The sequence below is a fragment of the Quercus suber genome, unplaced genomic scaffold (assembly GCF_002906115.3).
Source record: "Quercus suber isolate HL8 unplaced genomic scaffold, Cork oak 2.0 scaffold_288, whole genome shotgun sequence".
NCBI lineage: Eukaryota > Viridiplantae > Streptophyta > Magnoliopsida > Fagales > Fagaceae > Quercus > Quercus suber.
In genome coordinates this window covers 29,867-42,375 of record NW_027069744.1, presented here as the reverse complement: position 1 = coordinate 42,375, position 12,509 = coordinate 29,867, and the positions used below count along the sequence as shown (strand labels likewise).

At 34.6% G+C, this 12,509-nt stretch overlaps 2 protein-coding genes across 2 annotated transcripts; one reads left to right on the top strand and one right to left on the bottom strand.

Annotated features, from left to right (window-relative positions):
- Window positions 1–455: 455 nt before the first annotated feature.
- Window positions 456–1,803, bottom strand: LOC111997109 (uncharacterized). Its single transcript, XM_065782077.1, is given in 3 exon segments — window positions 456–1,154; window positions 1,275–1,480; window positions 1,483–1,803. Coding segments are annotated over 3 exon segments (468 nt in total). The 5' UTR covers window positions 1,586–1,803; the 3' UTR covers window positions 456–995.
- A 5,130-nt stretch (window positions 1,804–6,933) lies between these two features.
- Window positions 6,934–11,564, top strand: LOC111997079 (pentatricopeptide repeat-containing protein At4g19191, mitochondrial). Its single transcript, XM_024029133.2, is given in 3 exon segments — window positions 6,934–7,330; window positions 9,445–10,524; window positions 10,527–11,564. Coding segments are annotated over 2 exon segments (1,974 nt in total). The 5' UTR covers window positions 6,934–7,330; window positions 9,445–9,515; the 3' UTR covers window positions 11,492–11,564.
- The last annotated feature ends 945 nt before the right edge of the window (window positions 11,565–12,509 follow it).

The following is a 12,509-nucleotide window of genomic DNA, read 5'->3' as shown; positions in this document are numbered from 1 at the left end:
GTTAAAAATTTCAGCCTCAATTCTTTCTACTTTTTCTAATAAATGAAATCAATGCATATGCTCAAAATAAATTCAAATTACAGACTAAGCGTATGATCAAGCTCATAGTTATTCATTAAAGATCCATCCAAAAGTAATTTAAAATAATGCCTGCATCTTTCTGCTATATGTTGGTATATACATGATCATCAAAACAAAAGGATTTTTAGAATTTATTTTTTAAAAAAAGGGCCCAAAACATTTGCATTAACGTTCAATTGGCCTACGCTTTTGGAAAACAGATGATGCTTTACAAATTTGGGGAGCAAACACTTATTTAAAATAAAAGAAAGCAACAGAAAGTAATAGGATCAAGAGAGAAGCGGCAGCAACATTTTATGCTTTTTCTTTTTCTGTTTCTCCCCCACCTTTATCTATTTTATCTGTTTCATAATTTTATTCTCTCTTTTAGTAAACTCACTCTACTGCTTTTTTTTTTTTTAAATGAAGTTATTAGTGTCTATTACGAGGTTTAACAGGAAAGATAGATTTTGGTACATTATTGTCATTAAGCATGAATTGCCCGATATAATCAATTTGATAGAGAAACTAGTACATTATAAATCCCCCAAGAAAGAATCAGGCTGTAAGTAGTCAGACTAGAACTCTTACAATCCAATACCAATTTCCTTTTGATTGCATTACTTGCTTACCTTTGAGTCATGAGGGCAAAACTAAGTACAATTTGCCATGTGTTGTGATTAAATTTAAACATGTGGTTGCACTGACTAATTTTCCACACGGTTTAACTTATTGTCCTTGGAAAAAGATAACATTGGCTAGATTAAATTAGGGAATCTAAAGATACAGCATATAGGGAATTGTACCTAAACTCTACCCTAATAGAAAAAGGCAAACACGTTCAGTCTACATCTTGTGAATTTCTTCTATCAGCTTTTTTCCAATATTGAACGAATGTGAAGATGGTATTTGAACTCCCTTCAACCACAAAATAACTATAGAGATAAAAAAAAACAAAACGAATATCTAACCTTTACACGCTTTGTAGCGGCAACTTGTTCTGCTTTATGCACAAACTGATCGAATGAGTAATAAGGGAGTAAACGGGAGTGCCATTCACTATACAACCCAATTAGGTTTCCCAAATCGCTAACCTGCAAAGTACAACAGAAAAAAAAACACTCTCAATGCTCAAAGGTCGAGAATTGAAGGCTTGAAGGCAAAGATTTGATTATGATAAAATTACACCAATTGTCCCAAAAAGAAGAGAATACCTCGTGACCGTGGCCGCGGAACTTGAAGGAGCGAGGAAAGTGGCGAAGAACGTAGCCAAGGCCATCATCGGAGAGGATGAGGTCAGGGGTGAGCTTAGGCCTAGTTCTCGGTGCCTTCTTAGGCTTTTCAGTGGATTTAGCTACGCCGGTGCCTGTGGTCTTGAAAGAGGAAGAAGGTCTTGTGGATTCCGAATTAGGGATAGGGGGGAGGCGGAGGCGGAGGCGGAGGCGGAGGAGGGGCAGTCACGCGACCAGTGGCCTGGGCGGCCGCACTTGTAGCATCCTGTTGGTGCTGCCGCTGCATTCTCCATTTCTTCTCAACAACAGCAAAAAAATCACTCGTATGTATTTTCCTTTTCTTTCTTTATTTTCCGCCGAGGATTTTAAGCATTTGCTTTTTTCTTTTTTCTTTTTTTCTTGGCGGGAAAATGAGGAGGGAAATATGTTGGGTCCGATACTCTTGCGTCTCAGATGGCGGTGGGCCGAAACTGGGTTCAGAATCCTATCCGTCTCAGCCCATCACGAATGAGGCAAGCTTTCTTGAGCGAACAGACTGGGTTTGGGCCTCCTCTTCCTATTTAAAACCTTCAATTTTTTTTTAATTTATAATTTTATAGTTATAATGAGAATTATAATGAGAATGAGGTAGTTGAAGTTAGGTGTTTTTGTTGGAAACACAATAAATAATGAAGTGTCAATCAATTAAACTACAAGGCTTTTAATTTTTTTTAAAGAATAATATAAACCACACAAAATCAAATAAATGTCTCACATCTAGCTACAAATTTGAGAGAATTGTACAAGACTATTAATTTTTACAAGGAAATGATCTTGTCCCATAAATATTTTCTAAATATGTTTATATAATCTTATAATGAATAAGAATTTTATTTATTTATACAGTAAATGAGGATGAGAATTTGAGCTTATGTTCTCATTCATAGTAGTATCAAAATTTAACATTGTGTTACAAGACTCTTGACCAATACTCTGATACTTTCTTTTTTGAAAGCCAATAATCTGATACTTTATTTGTATAGATGCTTATCTAATTGAAGATTGAAAATTTGCGAGTAAGGTTCAATCATCTCCTCTCTAGCCTTATGAAATAGTTTGCATACAAATAGTCCATAGTATGCCAATCATCAATATCAACAATGAAGAAGACATAAACAAGTGGAACAATTGTTGGACCATAACTGCACATTCCTTCCAAAATATGGAATCCAAAACTTTACCCACTAATTTTCTCTTACTTGCTTTAGTATATGCTAAAATAATCCGTTCTCTATATGTTAACCATAGCTTTCATGCGTCATTGTATAGCAAGTTAAAGTATGTCCTTTTTACAAATGTGTTTTCTTATCAAATGGGTCAAAATGGGCATTTGCCTCTTCCGCCAAAACTTTCTAACAAAATGCCCATATTTTGAAACTATTTAGAAAAATACCCCTGTTTTAAACTTAATTTTCTAAAAATCGAGTTATGTGAAATCAAACTTAAAAAATAAAAAAATAAAAAATACATGGAACTCGAGTTCCATGTAAAATTCCTCACAATTCTCGATTTTCATCAAATTAAGTTTCGAAATAGGAACATTTTGCTATATCTTTTGAGCAAAAGAGGCAAATGCCCATTTTAGCCCATGAAATACAAAACAATGATCTATACATACTTCGTGATTTTTGCAACATATCCGAATTCTCTATATTTTGTAACATCAAATTAAGTAGTGAGCTACACAAAAGACCGATGACATGACAGTTATTAACAGAAATGTTTCCTCAACATTCTTGGCTAATAAATGACCACGAAAGAGTGTAAAATCCATAACGTTTATAATCGTCACCCATGCCAACAATAACATCGATCATTGGTTGATAATAACTGAATTACCTACATTAAATCAATAGAAGCATCAATCATCCACTTTAGTGTTACAAGGTCACATATTTTTATTGCCTCCTTACTTGGCAATTCATTTTCAATGGTAAGTTGAGCTCCATAAGTCGTTCTTGGCATGTAATAGGCTCCAAAAACCCATCTGGTGTTTTACTTATTTTCTCAACTAGAGTATTCATCCTTTCTAATTGAAATACATTTTCCTTTATCTATAAAACTAGGCAGGGGAATAGAAGGGCAGGTGGTTTCTTGAATATCATTATTATCATCGAACTAAAGTTTATTTTCTTGTAGAAATTATATCTCGTACCAAAAAGACCCGACCCATATTTGTTGTGTTCCACGTATACTTGTTGTGACTTCCTCTTTTTCGCACTGTAGTCCTCCATATTCTGCAACATTACTAGGTGAACATCTAAAAGCACCTTTTTACATATTCCCATTTCTCCTTTATCCTAACTGTAAGAACCAGAAAAATAGCACAAAAAGGGCCCACGCCCACTCAAAATAGTGAGAGGTTTCCCTCATACTTGGCCCAAATCAATGAAATTTGCAAGAGATGAGAAGGATGACAAGCCTTTTAATGTGGGAGGGTTTCTTGTTTCAGAGGACAATACTTGCTAATTAGGGGCTGAGACATGAAACCCTCCCACATTAAAATAACTGATGGTGCACTACTCCTTTGACTTCACGCTTATAAGGCAGAAAGTGGGGAGAGATTCTTTCGATGTAGGACTGCAAAAAGTTTCCTAGGGAGTACGCAAATAGTTTCCCTGCGAGTACAAAAAAGTAGCCCACACTAACTATATATTGTTTACGATGGTCAATATATATTGCCACCTTCAAAACTCTACTACAAATATAAACACACAATGGCGACTCCAGAAATTTTTTCCAAGGTGTTCCTAAATTTTTTTTTTTTTAGTTGAAAGATCCAAAGCCATCATCAAGGAGATGAAAATGAATCTTGCACAAGAGATGAATCTTGGGTACGTGGTTTTCTTATTAAATATTTGTCCATAATTCTAGCAAAAGAATAAACAATAAACTATAAGTTCATTTAAAATATTGATAAAATTATTAATTTTTGTTTTTTTTTTTTTTTTGAGAATCAATTATTGTTGTTTAATTGTTTCATTAATTTGTTTGTCTTTTATAAACTATAACTTGTTATATTATTGTTTATATTATTGTATCATTAATTATAAAATTATTAATTGTTATTTAGCCTAACATAATTTATCAAATACCTCACCTGGCCCCATGTGCCATATGCCCATCCACCCCCACTCCACTCAACAGACAATGAGACAAGCCCCTCCAATCACAAGAGCCAGCTGCCAATCAGAAAATTTCACAATCACAAATCACAATAAGACAATTAATTGTATCTCACCAAGTCTCACCAACACCAACAGATAAAACCAAAAAGAAAACCAAGAACAGGGCCAAAATGTAATAAAGTTAAAGCTAAGCTGAGCCAATCACAATTGTTCAAAAGAATCAAATAAAGTATTAAAGTTAAACTGTTAAAGTCTTAAAGAATAAAGAGAGAGAAAGACTCTTTCATTTCATTTTCATTTTCATTTTTTAGATAAAGAGAGAGAGTGAGAGAGAAAAAGAGAGAGAATTTATGAAATACCTTAAGGTTGAGGTTGAGGTTAAGGGAGCATCGGAGCAAGCCGAGTGACGAGCGACGTGACTGATCGGGGATCTTCGTTCCAATCCAATGAGCGATCTTCGATGCCCGAATCCTGATGCGATGTGCTCTGGACTAGAGCTCGAGTTGTGTTGGTTGATCGATCTCCGATGCGACGATGACCAATCTCTCTGTTGGCTTGGGTTGCAGCGTTGGCTACATTGCTCTGTTGACGTTTTTGTCTTTATGTTTGCTTTAGTGATTTGAGGTTTCTAATTTAGTGATTTGTAGCGTATATTGGGTTTGGGTTTTGGTTTTTTTTTTTTTTTTTTTTTTTTTTTTTTTTTTTTTAATTCGTGGGTTTGCTTTACCTGTTTACCATCTGTTGGGTTGTTTTTTTTTTTAGATTGGGTTTGCTTTGCGTTTAGGATTGATGTTGGGCTTTTTTGTGGGCTTCCTCTATTACAATTTTTTTTTTTTTTTTCAGATTATAGTACAAAATTTTTTTTGCTTTATTTTTTTGCTTGAAAGTAGAACAAATAATTTTTTTTTATCATTTTATTTAAGGGTGTCCCTAATTCTGCTTTGAGGATGTTCCTCAGTTTTTTTTTAAAGGGTAAACAAATAAAAAAAATTAATTATTATATATAATTTTTTTTTTTCAAGTCAGGGTGTTCCTGAGAACACCCTAAGTCCAACATGGCATCACCACTATAAACACGCCATCTATCTTCTTCCCAAGGGCAGCTCCATGTGTATCTCCTATGACAACCTTGACTTGCAAAAAAAAAAAAAAAAGTATTTTATATACTCGCAATATATATGTGTGTGTGTGTGTGACTACAACAAAAGTGGACTATAGTGACGAAATTTTTCGTTACAATATGTTGTTATTTTGTTGTCGAAGACATATGGTGATGAAATAACGTGTGTATACTAAACTAACCTATTTTGATCGCCTTTATAAAAATATTGACTATCTTGACTAGAGAATTATAAGAATTTTGGTTCAATAAAAATAAGAATAATGCTATTTTCATAACATTTTTACAATAATTTCATAACAAATCTTATGTGATAAGTAGAAAGTGGTTACTAATTCTAATTTGGGTTCAATATTGACATTACTTTTTACCACTGTTTTAAAAACCAGACCGGACCGGTTGGTTTGACCGGTTCAATCGGGAACCGAGAGCTAGTCTGGTCTAGTTAAAAGCCCCAAAACCGGTCAACAACCGGAAAACCGGCCAAAAACAGGTCAAAAACTGAGGTTGAACCGAAAATTAAAAAAAAAAAACGATTTGATGCCTGGTTCAGTTTTTAAAACCATGCTTTTTACCTCACTAATAACAAATTGTTACATAAGATTTGTTTTTAAAATGTTGTAGATGTAGCATTACTTTAAAAATAATTCTGACTCTTCAAGAAAAATATTGTAGTCGTGAGTTCTCTTTGGTAGTGCCAACAGTTTTACTCTTTTTGGCTTTATAGTGGCAATAATTATGCTTTCCTTAGCTACTTACTCTTAGTTGTAGCAAACAACATCCGTTTTTCTTTTTCTTCTTTATTATCATTTCAATTTTCTTACTTTATTATTCTTATCTCAGCGTTCTCAATTTCTACTTTATCGCTTATTAATCTTTTTTGTTTTTTAATCTCTTTGTTAGTAGAAAAAAAAATGTTAACACTTCATGTATTTCAGTTTTTTTATTTATTTTTTTTTTTTAACATTGATATATTTAAGTTATCTCTTTATTAAATTTTGTATAATTTAAGTTTTATTAGTAACCATCTTAAAAAAAATTCCAGGTACCTCAGTTGCTTCTTCCATTAGTATTAAAAATTGCTTGTAATGTCCCCAAGTTGGATAAGTTTTCTCTATAGTAACACTTTTTGGGAAAAAAACAAATTTAGGGCAAGATGTCGTATACACAACAAAAATTGAAGCCCATATCACTTTATAATTTTAATTCATTATTGGTAAATGTAATACTTATAATTTTAAAAAAGTACAATATTTTTCCAAAATATTATTTTTTTTTTTGTTTGACCATTAAAAGTTAAAACATCAGTAAAACATTTTCCATGTTACCACCGGGCGCGTTGGTCAACTGGTAAGGGGTTGTCCTAGCTTAATCAAGGTCTCATGTTTGAGCCTTGGGTATGCAGCTGTGTTAAAACTCGGTTGGGAGAGTTTTGCCGCCCTTGTGGTCCTACTTGGCTCGAATCCGGATTTAGTCGGAGGCCCTGTGGTTCCGAATACTGGGTGGTTTAACCAAAAAAAAAAAAAAAAAACATTTTCCATGTCTCTCGAACAGTCAAACCCTCCTTGTTCTTCCTTTTCCTCACACAAAGTGCCTCATCTCTCTGTCTCTTCCTTCAACAAGGGCCAAGCCTGGTACCATCTCAGCCACGGGCGACAGCTTTGAAGTGACTCACCCGCATTACAGCCCTGGTGTTGGCCGCCACGTACTTGTCGCTGATCTGCCGTGTGGTTACATATAAGTCCGAACAAGTAAAATTCTCTCTCCTCTGTCTCTCTGTTTATTTTTAATTTGGTCTCTTTTCGACATATCTGATGTTGTTTGCTGATTGCTTGATTATGAGAAATTTATTTCTCTCTTCCGCTGTATGGTGGTGATACTTTATAAATTTAATTAAAAAGAAGAAGCACACTTTGCTTTCTAAAAGGAACAACTTTCTTTGCATAATTGATGTCTAAATGTTGTCCTTGTTAAGTCTACAGATAATGAGAGAAGAAGATTTTGGGTTGGATGAGATGAGTCGTATTATCAGCGTCCTTGTTCTAGCTTCATGTGATGTCGCTAAACTTTGATAGCTATCTTTTCTGATTTTGTCACTTTATTAAGCGACGCATCAATGTGATTTTTGTGGATTAATATAGTTTTTAAGAATTTTTCTTAAATTTTATCATTTTTAAAAGTAAGTGGTCACTCCAAGGTAAGTCTCTTTTAGTGAAGGGAATGTATCCATAGTTAAATATTCACCATGAGATTCACTGTTGGGGATCCAAATACTCTGGGTCCTCTAGGGTCACAGTTTTCACACCAGTCTATGTTCCAGTCACTGATTATGCATCGTAGAGAGTTGTGACTTGTGACAAAGTTCACCAGTTGTTCTAATGGAAAAAAAAAAAATATATATATATATATATATATCACTAACTTCTAATTTAATATCCCTATCCGTATCAACCAATCTTCTTCTTGAGACCGGAGTAATGGTGGATGATAAGGCTGATTCTTTTCATAAAGCCAGCATCTTAATGTGTGAACCCAACATTGGATTTTGTTTGCTGTGGGGGCACCTGGCTAGTGCTTGGTCCATAGGAATTTAAGGAAGAAAAAGACATTGAGCTTGAGGGAAACATATGGGCAGAACCTGAACATTATTTTAATGATTTAGGGTCTTGATCAATGGTGGTTTCAACAGAAATTTTATCAAGAAAAATGGCTGACAGCCTATCCAAATTTTGTTTCATAGTGGATAATTCTTTGAGTATTTTATTGAATTCACCTTCGTGTTCAACTGATTCAAAGACTTCTTTGCAGCTTAATAGTCTTAGCAATAGGCTTAAAGCTGGAATCCAATTCTTTGAGTTATTATTATCTTGGATGAGAAATTTTGTTGAGTGGTTGGCGGGAAAAAATTTCAGCAGAGAACTTGTAGTATGATTTTGGGTCTAGTATCAAATTGATGTAGAACAAATTGGGGAGTTGTCTGTATGTGCTTGTTGTGGGTTAAGGTTTTTTTTTTGTTGGGGGGGGGGGGGGGGTTGTTTTGTGTGTCCAGGTTTTACATTTTTTAAAAGAAGAATTTTGTAGGCAAGTGGAAGGATTTGATTTAGGGTTGAAAAGAGGTCAGAAGAAATAGATATCGAATTTATCAACAATATGTGAAAGAGCATGTGAACAGTGAGCAAATGTCAGAGAGAGAGAGAGGGGTAACATGCCTCAATACTAAAAAGCACTCAAATTTTATTGATTCACTCCTTGCTTGACTATAATAGCACACTTATGTAGATGGTAACTCTTAACTTCTAATAATATTAGGACTACTACTTTGTCTAGTAAACTAAACCTTAACTGAATCATGCCAAAGGCCACACATAAAGTCCCATAAACTAAATAAGGCTTTTGAATACAATAAAATCCAAGGCCCACAATTATGGCCCATACCCAACACATTTACAGAATTACAAAAAATACTCATCTCTAGAATAACCAAATAAAACATAAGATGAAATAGAAAAACCTAATTTACTACTACGGATACCTGTTCTTGGGCTTTGCCTTAACCTTAGGCTTCCAAAGAAGCTATTCTTTTGTTTTAAAAAATAAGCTGTGTAAAAGTACTAGGGCATCTATAAAAAAAATGACTCTAAAATATTATGCATACCCCCCCCCAAAAAAAAAAAAAAAAAAAAAAAAAAGTAACACAAACAGACCCTTTTTTTTATTAGCATTGATTTTGAAATGTAATTAATTGAATTGAATTTTGTTGATTTCCTGTTTATTTCAAGCAGGTGAATTGAAGTTGCAAATCTTTTAATTGGAATTCTATCTATGTGAATTCATTTTAATTCTATCATTATATGGCTGTAAGCAGGGTCCAAGAGAAAGTGCGTCATCACAGTTGAGTTCCACATTAATCTTTCTGCACCACCAAAACAATGAGAAATGGTCAAACATCCTGTTACTCCCCTTCTCAACCAGTTTTTGAATTTCTCAACCATCAGTCAATGGAACTCCAGCATCAGAGAAGCTGTGAACCATGGTTATGCTCACAAAGCCCTCACTCTCTTCCGTCAAATGAAGCAAAATGGTGTGGAACCAAACAATTGGACATTCCCCTTTCTAGCAAAAGCGTGTACCAAGGTCTCCAATTTCAAATGTTCCCAAATCATTCACAGCCATGTCATGAAATCTCCATTTTGGTCCGATGTCTTTGTGCAGACAGCAATGGTTGACATGTATGTCAAATGCAATCAGTTAGATGATGCGTACAATTTGTTTGTGAGGAAGTCCATGAGGGATGTGGCTTCTTGGAATGCAATACTTCATGGGTTTGCTCAATCGGGTTTTCTTGATACGGTGTCACATCTTTTGCATGATATGAGGTTTTCGGGGATTCAGCCTGACTCGGTTACAGTTATGGGGTTAACTCGGGGAGTTTTGCATACAAAGAGTTTGAAATTGGTGAAATCACTTCATTCGTTTGCAATTCAAATTGGCATAGATGTTGATGTTCTGGTTGCTAACACTTGGATTGCTGCGTATGCCAAATGCGGTGACTTGGGTTTGGCAGAGGTGGTATTTAATGAAATTGACATAGTTACACGGACTGTTGTCTCCTGGAACTCCATGATTGCAGGGTGTGCAAATTTTGCGAATTTTTTTGGCGCTGTTAATTATTACAAATGCATGCTGCAAGAAGGATTTAGACCTGATTTAAGCACCATTGTTAGTCTACTTTCATCATGTGTGCAACCAGAGGCACTATTTCAAGGTATGCTGATTCATTCTCATGGAATCAAATTGGGTTGTGATCTCTATATATGTGTGGTCAATACTCTTGTCTCTATGTACTCGAAGTGTGGAGATGTGGATTCTGCAAGATTTTTGTTTGACAGCATGTCTGATAGAACTTGTGTTTCATGGACTGTTATGATTAGTGGTTATGCTGAAAAAGGGATATGAATGAGGCATTGACCTTGTTTAATGCCATGGAAGCCACTGGTGATATACCCGATTTAGTTACCATGCTTTCTTTGATCTCAGGTTGTGGACAAATAGGGGCACTTGAGCTTGGAAAATGGATTGATAACTATTCTATTTCAAATGGATTAAAAGATAATCTAATCATTTGCAATGCATTCATTGACATGTATGCAAAGTGTGGTTGTATAAATGATGCTCGAGAGCTCTTCTATGCCATTCCTGTGAGAAGTCTCGTCTCTTGGACAACTATGATTGCAGGTTGTGCTTTAAATGGAGAATTTACAGAAGCTTTGAACCTTTTCACTCAAATAGTGGAGTTGGGATTGAAACCAAATCACATTACATTTCTTGCTGCTCTTCAAGCTTGTAGTCATGGAGGTTTGCTTGAGAAAGGGTGGGAGTACTTTGGTATGATGACTAGGAAATATAATATAAGTCCTGGAGTAGACCATTATTCCTGTATGGTAGATCTTCTTGGACGAAGAGGAAAACTAAAGGAAGCACTGGAGTTCATTCACCTCATGCCTATCAAGCCTGATGCAGGCATATGGGGTGCATTGCTTGGTGCTTGCAAGGTTCACCGTAATGTAGAGATTGGTGAATATGTGTCACATCGTCTCTTTGAATTGGAGCCCCATGTGGCAGTTCCATATGCGGAGATGGCAAACATATATGCATCAAAAGGAAGGTGGGATGGGGTTGCAGCAATAAGAACAATGATGAAATCTAACAAAGTGAGAAAATCTCCTGGACAAAGCCTCGTTCAAGTAAAAGGGAAGACTCATATATTTACAGTTGAACATAGAGATCATCCTGAAGGCAGGCTTATATATATGATGTTGGATTCTTTAAATTTGCATTTGAAGAAAGCAAGATTGCAACTTTCATCTGAAGCTGATATGAATCGCAGTGAAGCCACATTGTTTTCAAGTTGACTAGAAGAATAATATAGCCTTCTCTCTCCTGAAAATTTCCTTCCCAATAATATTTATACACAATTTTATTGAAGCTTTTCTGGCAACTAAAGAAAATATTTCAATATATAATCAAAATTGAATAAGAAAATTGATGGTAAATGTAAATGAATAAAACAAAATTTTAAGGTACACGTCAGAATGTACATAGGGTAAGACCACCTTTTTTATATTAAAAAGTAAAGATTATAATAGATCATAAAATAGTTTAAAACAAATGATGAAACTTGCCTCCTATTGTATGTATCGAAACTATTGATGTGATATATGCACATTACCTTAATATCACATTACGGTGTTTGGTTCATTACATTTGATTGATAACATAAGTTATTTGATAGGCCAAAAACGTGTTGACCTATTGTAATGAATTAATTGATTAATTAGTCAAGTTTATTAATTAATTAAATTAACATGCAAAGCGTGTGGCAGTACAAATAAATCACCAATTAAACTAAGTATGTAGCAGAAAATAAATTGACATGGTGATTTGTTTACAAGTAAAGGAATCTTAGTATCTTATACTAACTTATAGTTGAACATTTACCTCAATACCCAAATGGACTTGTTTTGTAATGACAATTTCTCATTTTCAATACACGGTTCCTAGTACGTGACTAATCAATTGCGTGGATCTCAGTATGCGACTTGATCACCAACTTGAGAAAGATGTTGACTGCAAAGTTCTTCAGTTCATTCAGACGATGAAGATCATAAAATTGCTCGGTCATAAAATCCTACGGTATACAAATACAATAGCTTCTTGAAGAGAAAGAAGAATTATGACAAACTAGGTTTTCGGTTATACATTTCTTCACACTTGTGGAATTGTGCTCTTGTGCAACTTGTGTCATCTTTTACGGCTCTTAAAATAATCTTTATATATGTTTAGGGTTATGAGAAAAGAAAGCTCAAACATACATTCACAGATTGGATGAAAAACAGTCCTGAAAAATTGAGTTTCATAAACCTTGATAGA